Source organism: Schistocerca cancellata, chromosome 2, assembly GCF_023864275.1.
Source record: "Schistocerca cancellata isolate TAMUIC-IGC-003103 chromosome 2, iqSchCanc2.1, whole genome shotgun sequence".
NCBI classification, from domain to species: Eukaryota; Metazoa; Arthropoda; class Insecta; order Orthoptera; family Acrididae; genus Schistocerca; species Schistocerca cancellata.
In genome coordinates, this window is record NC_064627.1 from 396,164,655 (window position 1) to 396,176,734 (window position 12,080).

Here is a 12,080-nt window from a genome sequence, read left to right on the forward strand (position 1 = left end):
GCAGCGTAATCTTCAATGGTGCTCTCCACCAGTAATGGAATAAATAAATTTACTTTGGAAGTAAATGAAAAATTTACTCCTGGAATAATTCAGTACTACTGACTGGAAGTCGCAGATTTCCTTCTCTCTTAGTAAATTACTACTTTAGTTTCACTTACTCCTAATTGGTGCTCCCCACCCTTAGTTCATTTCCACAGAAAACTGTTGCAACTGACAACAGAATAATGGGTGCAACTTCAGGAGTTTTACTGTTCATACCACAAATTTTTTTCAAATGCTCTAAGTTGTACTTCTTGATGTACAGAAAAACGAATCTCATTTGTCCATCATTGTAATTTCTTGTTCATTGTCATCTAAATGTCTTAATTCTCTCTGCAATCCCACTTCATAGAAAATAAGTGGTATCTGTCGCTAATGTGATCTGAGAATTCTCATCCCTCTCTTCTATTATTCCCATTATTCCCTCATTCTACAGAAACAACCACTGGTCCTGTGAACGAACTTCATACTGCGAACATACTGATGAGGGTGAACAGCACTGACATCACGATTCTGCCGAACTCTGATAGTTGTGCTGAGAGCGAAATGCCATATTGCAATGCAACTGTTTCGTATACTTCCAAGATGGACAGAGCAAAACTGAGTGATATGCCAGGCTTTGTCATGCCCGCAGTCCACACAGGACGTTCGGCACACCGTAGCCAGCTTTGCTGTATAATATGCATAGCCATTGTGAGCTCTCAATTCTTAAATCTGTTTGTGTTCAATTAAAGATATTTAATGTACAACATCATCAATGGTTACAGTAACTAACATATAAATGCAATTTTTGAAACAAATACTAACAAAGAGATAGAGGGGCTGGCCAGTACTTACCTCAGCTCAGTACAGCCGATAGATACACACAAAACAAAACCGAAAATTTATGTTCCTAGCTTTCGGAACAAATGTTCCTTCATCAGGGAGGAGAGAGGGGAAAGAAAGGGAAGAAGGGAAAGGAGATTCAGTTACTCACAACCCAGGTTATGAAGCAACAGGAAAAGGAAAATAGGGAGGGTAGCAAGGATGGAGGCATGGTTGTCAGAGGGAAGCCAAAGATATTCTACTGTAAGTACTGTGCCAGCTTCAAACCAAAGAGGATGCATACAGAAGTAAAGAGGTATATAGTATAAAGATAAACACAACTATGCAGGATGAAAAGATGCGTGAATGGCTAAAGAGGAAAGGGAAAGAGGAGAAGACTGAAGAGTGAATGAGGGTGAGGTTGTTTAACGTAGGTTCAGTCCAGGGGGATGGCGGGATGAAAGGATGTGTTGGAGTGTACCCTAATCCTATACCACATTATTTACATTCATTCCGGAAACATGCATTCACCGTAGCCAAATTGCAATCCCACATACTTTTCCTCCGGTCCTGCTTAACCTTTGGAATTACCCCTAAAGGGCTTACCTTAAAAGTTCCCATCTCCGAGTGCAACTCCTCCTTCCACCAGTCTCTCCTGGACTTCCAGAACCTTCAATCCTTAGCCCTTACCCAACTTGTCCTGAATCTCTACACTACTTCATGTAACCACCACTCCCAACAGCTCTTATCTCTCTTCAAAGTCCTCCACCTCTCAAACCCTTGCTTGGAGAACACACTCAAGAACATCATCCTAGAAGCCAGCTGCAAACTTGAGTTCCATGCCACACAACACCTGAAAAAACTATCCACAGTGCTAGTGCAACACCTAAGAAGTGGGGTCCCTCTCCCTATCCCTCACAAACACCAACCACAACAGAACCTTCAACAAACCCCCCTCATAGCCAACAAACCTAGCCTAGCCACCCTACTCAATCTCCCCATCCCAGCACATACCCCACACAGACCAAATCTCAACTATAACCACAGTCAAATGCCACATATCGCCAGTCCCAATTCAGTCCTAAACCTCTCATCCAGATCCCTCTCTCCTCCAGAGACATCTGTTCTGTCAAAAGGCTTAACCTTTAGCCCCACGCCTAAATTCAACCACACTGCCCTGGTTAAAGATCTCCTCTCATTCACCCGGAACCTCAACTGGAAATACCACTTCACTACCCAAACACATCCCCCAAATACTAGACCCAGTGTTGAACCCTGTCTAGAACAGTTCCGACTGCCTTCTCAAAGGGATCCTCCTCCCCTCCCCCAAAACCATCCCTTGCAGACATTTCAGGAATTCCTCACATACAGTGTTGCCTCCCAGTCCTTCTTGAAGAACATCCCAACAACCCCCAACATCACCCCAGCTGAATCCCGTGCCATTAAGGAGCTGAAAATAGACCGCTCTATTGTCATCCTCCCGGCGGATAAAGGCTCCACAACTGTTGTACTTGACCGTGTGGAGTATGTGGCAGAAGGACTGCGTCAACTCTCCGACACCTCAACCTACAAAGCTGTTACCCAGGATCCCATTCCCTCCATCCAGACTGAGCTGCAAAAAATCCTAAGAATCCAAGGTCCCTCACAAGGCCTCACAACGGCTTCCATAGAATTACTCACTCCACCTGAGCCACATACCCCTACCTTCTACCTATTACCCAAAATCCACAAAGAGAACCATCCTGGCCATCCCATTGTAGCAGGCTTCAAAGCCCCAACAGAACGTATCTCAGCTCTGGTAGACCAGCACCTCCAACCTATCACCCGCAGACTCCCATCCTACATCAAAGACACAAACCATTTCCTAGAACGCCTCAAATCCATTCCCACTCCTCTCCCACCTGAAACCTTTGTCACCATAGATGCTACATCCCTTTACACAAACATCCCACATACCCATGGTCTCTCTGCCCTTAAGCACTACCTCTCCCAACGCCCACCCGAAGATCTTCCAAAAACCTCGTTCCTCATCACACTTACCAACTTCATCCTCACCCATAATTACTTCACTTTTGAAGGCCAGACCTACAAACAAATCAGGGGAACGGCCATGGGAACCAGGATGGCTCCGTCCTATGCCAACCTCTTCATGGGCCGCATGGAGGAGGCTTTCCTGAAGACCCAACAGCTGCTTCCCCTGGCCTGGTATAGGTTTATAGATGACATCTTTGTGGTCTGGACTCATGGTGAAGAAACACTCCTTAATTTCCTCCATAACCTCAACTCCTTTTCGAATCTGAATTTCACCTGGTCCTTCTCCAAAACCCAAGCCACCTTCCTGGATGTTGAACTTCATCTTGTTGAAGCTCACATCCACACCTCTGTCCATATCAAACCCACAAACAAAACAACAGTACCTTCACTTTGATAGCTGCCATCCATTCCACATCAAACGCTCCCTTCCCTACAGCCTAGGTATTCGTGGCAAACGTATCTGCTCCAGTGACAAATCCCTCAACAATTACACCAATAACCTGACCAGTGCTTTCCTCTCCCGCAACTATCCTGCAGACCTTGTCCACAAACAGATCTCCCGAGCAATATATTCCTCCCCGTCCAACAACAATGTTCCTACCCCCAGACCACACAGAAGCATCCCCCTTGTCACCCAATATTATCCTGGGCTCGAAAACATCAACAAATTACTCCGCCAGGGATATGATTTTCTCAAGTCAACCCCTGAAATGAGATCATCCCTTGACAAAATTCTCCCCACACCACCCAGAGTTTCCTTTCGTCGGCCCCCTAACCTCCGTAACATCCTTGTTAAACCCTACAATATTCCCAGACTACCTTCTCTACCCAGCGGTTCCTACCCCTGTAACCGACCCCGCTGCAAAACCTGCCCCATGCATCCCCCCACAACCACTTACTCCAGCCCCGCTACTGGTAAAACGTACACAATTCAAGGCAGGGCCACATGTGAACTACACATGTCATTTATCAACTGACATGCCTGCACTGCACAGCCTTTTACATCGGCATGACAACAACTAAACTGGCTGAGCGCATGAACGGACACAGACGAACTGTCCGCCTAGGAGATGCCCAATACCCAGTAGCGGAGCATGCCCTGCAGCATAATTCTAGGGACCTAGGAACCTGCTACACCGTATGTGCCATTTGGCTTCTCCCACCCAACACCAGTCCCTCTGAACTGCGGAGATGGGAACTTTCACTCCAACACATCCTTTCATCCCGCCATCCCCCTGGACTGAACCTACGTTAAACAACCTCACTCCCATTTACTCTTCAGTCTTCTCCTCTTTCGGTTTCCTCTTAGCCATTCACGCATCTTTTCATCCTGCATAGTTGTGTGTATCTTTATACTATATACCTCTTTACTTCTGTATGCATCCTCTTTGGTTTGAAGCTGGCACAGTACTTATAGTAGAATATCTTTGGCTTCCCTCTGACAACCATGCCTCCATCCTTGCTACCCTCCCTATTTTCCTTTTCCTGTTGCTTCATAACCTGGGTTGTGAGTAACTGAATCTCCTTTCCCTTCTTCCCTTTCTTTCCCCTCTCTCCTCCCTGATGAAGGAACATTTGTTCCGAAAGCTAGGAACATAAATTTTCGGTTTTGTTTTGTGTGTATCTATCGGCTGTACTGAGCTGAGGTAAGTACTGGCCAGCCCCTCTATCTCTTTGTTAGTATTTGTTTCACATCTCTATATGAGATTTTCCATTAATCATTTAAATGCAATTTTTGCCTTAACTGAAGTACAGTTACATACCTCCTCATTACTGCAGTCCCCTGATCCAGTTAGCAGGTAACATAATGTTTCTGCAATGTTCTGCTTGAGCAGAGTTAGTGCAAGATCTGGACAATTTGAGCACATCACTGACATCATGCGAAGAACAGTAATGAATGTCCCTGTGCTAATTACAGGTGGCGACAGAACAAGCTGCAAAGTAAATATTTTTTATATTTATGATGTTTGGATATAATAATAATAATAATAAAAACTTCAGTCAAATGCCATCACAATTACAAGTGAAATGTTAAGAAAACAACAGCACATATTCAGTGTTTTTTTAACTTCTCCTGAAAAATGATTTATACTAATTTTGCCACTAATGTAGAAATTTTTAACTGCATAAATAAAATCTCTTACCAGTTGCTGCAAATTTGTAAGCAGTTCTGGACTGGCTATCTCCTGTAGTTTACAAGGATCTGCTTGAAAACTGTCCACAAGCCGACTGAAAGCTAAGCACACACTCTCAACACTTTTCTTGTCTTGCTGTGTTAGACGATTTGCTAACAAGGCCATTGAATCTGCTACGAAATGGAATTCATCAGCGTGTAAATTTTGGCAACAGTTTGCCGTGATAGCTAAGGCTGCACGCTGTGCATTGATGCTGAAGAAGTCAAGGTACATCAAGCAGGCTGACACACCACGCTGCAAGCAAGACACACACATTAAGTCCATATCTTTATCACGTACCTGCTAAAAGCTTCACCCAGTCCCAGTTGTAGGTTGTGTATCTAACTGCTTCCAGGGGCAACAAAAGTTTACTTTTCAGTATTTCATGTAATTATGGATCAAATTTAAGAATTTAAAATGCTGTCGTAATTTATTCATTACAAGGTATAACCTCACATTAGGGGTTTGATACATTATGACAAGCATTAAAGTTAGAAACTATGTGCATGTCTTTAGACAGTGGAAGTCAGTCGTAGTGTACCAATTACACAGAAAATATTCATCCTCTATTTGAGAATGAGAATGCTCTAGAATAGATGCCTGAAGCTGTTTTATAAATTGGAGTTTGAATTTTTTAAAGAACTGGCATTTGTAAGGGGTTACTGTTATAATTTCTAAACTAGTTTAGGAAGCCTGGCTGTATAATTCTAATGTTCCAGAATACTAGATATTTGGCAATACAGGGTGTATACAGGGACAAGGAAAAAAAATTCCCGGATTATTCCCAGATTTCTCCCGGATATCCCGTTTAAAAAATATGCTTTTTCCCGGGCGACCTACTGTCACTTAGCACAGAAAAAGTTCCCTCGGAACTGTAAAACTTATCAATCCTTCGAATGGTTAACGTTTTATATAATCGCGTAGAACTTCCCGGAAAAAAAAGAAAAGCCGGAGCAGAGAAGTTTTGGAAAGACCTTTGATTTGCAGCAACATATACGCTGCATATTTTCGTATTACGAAAGTATAAATTCGAATTGCACCAAACACAGCTTGTTAGTTTCCGGAGCGTTGCAACCGAGGTTGTGATGTCCTTTTGTAAGCGAGTCATATCTCAAGCCACGAGATCTCGCCAGCCGATGACAGCAGCTATTCAGAGCATAGGACACGTGTCATAGTCAGCCACTAGCAAGATTACTGGTTACATAGCGCGAACACACAAGAGGAAAAGTTAACGGTTTACATTAATGTACACAGTACCGTATATCTACAAGAAAAGCTAAGCTTTCACATGTAATATTGGTCTTTTTTTGGTGTGATATACTTTAAGATACATCACACAAATGTGCCAGTAAATTTAAAATTGTGACATAAATGCCTCGGCTCGAAATTCTTGAAGTGGCTGGTCCTCAAACTATTCAGTTTCGAACGCTCTGTGATTTAGATATCCATCCCACTTTCACACACGTAACATAATTCATCTTGCGTAAAAAGAAATTTACTTTGAAAGTAACGCTTTTCTAACCACCGTTCGCAATACTGTTAGTTATAGGTTCGATTTACCAGTTGCCAGAGAGCGCCAAAAACGAATTATTGTGCGTGTGCAACTGCAGTGGTGTAGGAAGCCCGCATGTTCGTGTGTATAAAGCACTAAGAGAGCTTACACTACACCATAAAAGAAACAAGGCATCAGAGGATACTCCAAAAGGCATCAAAATTTCGTTAATCATACTAAAATGCATAATTCGGCTTGAAGTGCACATTGGTTTTTTCCAGATTCACAATGAAGTAGGTCCCATCTGATATTAAGCTTTTCAGTGTGGTTTTTGGGATGTAAATTTTCTTGGAGTACCAGTACTCTACGATCTCATGTTTGGTTCTTTATTATGGCATAATGCCAAACATGGCAGAAGATGATAACGTGCACTTGAAATTCACCGAACAGTTGGAAGTACCCAAAATAGTTAAATGAAACACTTCGTTTCAAATAAAATGATTTCCGCAGCGGAATTTCTTTAGCAAACTTGCAAAAATAACTTCATTCTTCTGCAAGGCGATTAATGCTTGACTGCTACTAACTTGGAAAGAAAATAAAATCAGAAACTGAAATTAATAATATATTTTTGCCCTCTGTAATTATGTGAATGCATTTTAATTCACTTGATAGCTCCTGGCCACCGAAATCCGTTTTGTTTTCATTTGACGTGGGAGCTGTACACTAAGAGAAGCAGCGAAATCACTTAACGTAAACACGAGTCACGTGGAGACTAACCCCCTCCCCACTACAACTCAGACAACTCTGTGCAAGCGCGAATCTGGCAGCTAGGGCGCGCGAGAAAAATTTTTCTCGTTTGCATCTGGCTGCTTGCTGCTACTACCGATGCAGCTAACAGCCAAACTTCAAGAAGTGGGAAGCGAGAGAAGGTACTGCTTATACGCGAGTCAAATGCGCATGCGCAACAGACCGCTGGCAACTGGTCAAACGAACCTAATGTGAACAGTTGTGACGTCATGCTCATAGCAAGCAGTTTATTGTTATGAAGAATTACAGTATGCGCCCTACGGCCTTTAACACATTTTTGCTATCTGTAGACGCTTGTGCGTGCACGGTGTTTTGTTGTCGTAAAATGCACATTTCCTTTGCCGCTACAGTTTTATTTTTTTCTCTCTCGTTTATATTTTATTGCTGCAGTATCATTCTCCAGTAGCAGGATACGATAACATTCTTTGCTAGAGAATCAATTCTGCAGTCAAAACTACAAAAATGTAACTGAAAGCTAAAACAATGAAAAATTCCCGGAATTCCGAAAAATTCCCGGGTTTTTCCCAGTTTTCTCCCGGATGAAAAAATTCCCGGGTTTTTCCCGGAATTCCCGGTTGTCCCGGGTCGTATACACCCTGCAATAGTATTAAAGATGGCAATAGTATTAAAGATGGCAAATGGTCCTAGACTTTAAATGTTGGCAGAAAAAGCCAGGTAGACAGAATCACAGACATCTGTATACCTGTAATCAACACATACTGGCTATCATTCTTTTTAAGCTAATACTGTGTGCTAATGAACTTTTATATTTTAAGTGGTTAATTTATAGTGTTATCATGCAAACAAAATATTCATCTTATGTCATTAATTTACAAATATTATGCAGCAGCCACATCCTGAAGTGTCTTCTGCCACTGCACAATTTTCTTGGTGGTGCAGGGACACAAATTAAGAAAACTAAATTCCTGTCCTTCATATTTCAAAATTTTATCACAATACTGTATTATCACTGTTAACTTACTGCTTGGAGGATTGCTTTGCTATGCCTGCGAGATAACATCTCCAGAGCTGTGAGGGACTGTTCTGCAACATCCATACACTGAATCACTTGCAGCTTTTCCAGAAAGACAGGTACAGCATCCACAACAACAGCAGAGGATCTCGGAAGGGCCTCCATCATGTATGTCAAGGCGCGACAGGCATGATTCATCTGTATATGATAAATTATTTATGTGACTCCACTGTATAACATACATTTAACTGTTTGCATGAAGCCCTTATTCTAATAAATTATACACATACTATTTCAATAATGGACGTAAGTGATATTTAAAAATAAAATTAACTACTCATCTCCTAACTTGATAAGTCCACGGAATTTTATCAAGAAAGGGTACAGATTTTCAAATTTTCACTTTTTGTGTAGGTGAATCAGTGAGTTTGAAGAAGCCATACCAAAAAATGTATATTTTGTAGGAGACACTTTAATCTTCACATATACCAAATAAATTGGTAATCATACATTCAATATTATTGTTTAGACACACTATTTCATTGTTAGAAAGGCAGTAGTATAGACTAACATGGTGTATACTCAGGGAAAAAAAAGGGACCTGGATTTTTCCAGCATTTCCCAGTTAAAAATACACTTTTTACCCAGATGAAAATACATCATACACCCAGGTGAAAGCACATTTTATCTGTGTTTAGTGACATAAACGTTCCCTTGGAACTGTAAAACTTATCAATCTCTTGAAAGGTACAGGTTTTATAAACCAGCACAGAACTTCCACGCACATTGGGGGGGGGGGGGGGGGGGGGGGGGTTTGGAAATATCTTTGATGTGCAGCAACATAATTTCACCAGACACATCATGGTAACATCTGATGCACTGAAATCTAGATAGTGATGTGCAATGTGCTTTTGTCACCCGATCATAGCTCATGTCACCTGATCTTGTCAGCCAATGACAGCAAATACTCTGAGCATAGGGCATGTGATGTAGTCAGCCAATGGCAATATCACTGTTAAGAAGTGCAAACAATTAAATAGGAAAAGTTAATGGTTAAGTTAACGGTTAAATTAATGTTTGTTCAGTACAGCTACAAGGAAAGCTACGCTTTCACACATAATGGGGGTCAAAAATATTTTACTGTTTTCCCAAGGGTGTGGTTAGGCAGTATCCTGACAGCACTGCTTACATCGCAACAGCTGAACATTTCTTACAAGCACAATTATAAATTTCACTGCTGTGCACCAAACATTTTTTGGGTTACATAGCTGTTGAGCATTTTGAGTTTTCCATACAAGAGCCTATTATGTGTAAAATTGCTCAAGAATTCACGAGCTCGATCCTTTTTAGCCTGTGTTACCATATAAGATATATCAACACAAATGTGTCACTAAAATTTTAAATAATTGCATAAATGGCTGGTCTCCTGCTTTGGAATTCTGCTAAGTGGCTAGCCCTCAAAGTGAAAGGTTTGAATAAGAGTCAAGCACTCACACATTCCCACACATAACATAATTCATTTCGCACAAAAGGAAGTTTTCTTTGAAAGTAATGCTTCTCAAACCAACATTTGCAATATTTTGCCTAAGACCTGTTAGAAATGTAAACAGTTTTGACATCATACTTCTCGAAAGCAGTTTACTGTTATGAAGTATTGTACAGTCTTTATACAGCCTTTGACACATTTTGTTGCCAACTGATGATTGTGTGTGCACTGTGTTTTGTTGCTGTAAATTGTGGATTTTCTTTGTAATTAAAGTTTTATTTCGGTGTTATTCTATCTACATCAATAATCTGTAAATCACATTTGTGTGTCTGGCAGAGAGTTATGTTTTGTTGCTGCAGTATTATTCTCCTGTAGCAGGCTAAAGTAAAATTCTTTATTGGAGTATCAGTTCCACCAAAATTTACGGAAAATTTAATTGGAAACTGAAACAATGAAAACTTTATGGGTTTTTTCCCCATACGTTCAGGGGCACATACACCCTGACTAGGTACTTGCTTTTGAAATATAAAACTTACTATGGACGACAATGCCTTTAAATTATGATCTATAAATACATCCTAAAGTAAATGAACTCTCAATTTAACTAGCAAATTCTTCAAAGCTACAATACAGTTACAAAGATATTTTTTGTTTTGAATAAAATGGGATTGACATTTAAGATTAAAACACTGAAAGAACAAAAGAAGTCATAACTGAAATAAAACTGTTTGACAGCAATAAAAATAGCTAAGCAAAAAATTAAATGCTCCCTGTAGGTTAAGAAGCAGGTAAGATTTCTTAGTTATTTGACTTTGATGTCATCTATAATGCTTTGTTTGCTTGAAAAAAATTCATGTCTGATCATGTTAATAGATGTATTATTTCATTACTCTCTGCTTCCAATTTTTGTTATGTTGACTGGCATAAATAAAGTTGATTATTGATGTGCTGACAGCTTTATTATTCAAGACAGTCCTCATCTCGAGTTCAACATTTTATTGTGTTACCAATCCAGTGTGGCTCTATAATTGCAAGTCTAACAGTGTTGCCTCTTACTAATTTGAAGAAGATGACAACTCCTGTGACAAAATGAAAAACTTAATAAAAATTTCAGGCTCCCTTTCTTCACTTGCATAATATACAATGGCATGTTCTGTTTGCCGCTGATTTATTTGGTCCACAGATGAACAAACCAACAGTACGAAGAGATTCAAGTGGGTGTATTAGTATCACTCAGCCATGCAAAACTACATGTAATATTAGAAAGCCAACACTCGGCTAGAATTTGAGCAGGTGAAAAATACACTATTGTGATTATGAAGTTGTGTGGGAGAGGGAGGATGAGGTCCTGGGTATGGGCAACTGACATCACCAGGTATATTAAGCCCTGTTTATGTCATCAGGGTTGAGATGGGGTCTGCTATTGCTAATTTCTAGCTGACTATGAGCACGGAAGTGTTGGATCGGACTGTTTTTGTAGCTTGATAAGTGAGAAAGTGAAGAAAAGTTATGGAGACAAATCTGTACTTGTTTGCTAAAACAAGGATTATTTTTTTATGCACGGTGACAAAAACTGCTGCACCCTTTCCCCTCAATAAAGTGAAGAAATGCAGTGACTTCTGAAATCATAATATCTTCCACTGTGTCACATAATGTCAAAGGAAGCTAAACCTATGGTATAACAAAATATTAACAGATTAAACTTCAGATCAACAGCCTTGATTTCAACACTACCCACAGAGTTCTAAAATACAGTACATTACTCATTCATGAGTACATTATATTTTCCAGTGTAACTCAATGGATCTTAATTTTTGACTGTTAAATCAATACGGGAATTAAGAATAGAATACGGGAATTAAGAATAGAATATTAGAGGGAAAAGATTGAGAAATTTAGTGCACACTGGTGTATTTAATTTAAGAAGTAAAGTCACCACAAATAGTAGAGATGTTGAACCACCAAAAGGCACATTCAATCATTCACAGATTCCATAAACAAAATCATTATACTTACCAGTTCGAAGTTATGTTCCATCCCAAGAAGTGTAATAAGTGCAGGTACAACTTGTTTCACCGGAAATCCAGCCAGCGTGTCCTCATTTCCCATAACCAACATCTGACACATCTCCATAACAGCCTGAAGCTGTTGCCCTTCATCACCTGTCGCTTGAACACCTTGAAGTAGCTGTTGTGCTTTGGAAGCTGCAACATGCACAGCACCATCAAATTGGCCCATTTAAGATTTTCATGCTCGTTGCACTGCACAATG

At 40.4% G+C, this 12,080-nt stretch overlaps 1 protein-coding gene across 1 annotated transcript in view; it reads right to left on the reverse strand.

Moving 5' to 3' along the window:
- The window catches only part of LOC126161819 (E3 ubiquitin-protein ligase TRIP12), a 247,236-nt gene that overhangs the window by 136,509 nt on the left and 98,647 nt on the right, over positions 1-12,080 (reverse strand). Inside the window, exons 8-11 of the mRNA XM_049917919.1 lie at positions 11,826-12,013; positions 8,333-8,521; positions 5,022-5,306; positions 4,641-4,811 (exon numbers count right to left, since the gene is read on the reverse strand). Of these exons, the coding sequence (XP_049773876.1) occupies positions 4,641-4,811; positions 5,022-5,306; positions 8,333-8,521; positions 11,826-12,013 (833 nt within the window). The remainder of the gene's footprint in view (positions 1-4,640; positions 4,812-5,021; positions 5,307-8,332; positions 8,522-11,825; positions 12,014-12,080) is intronic.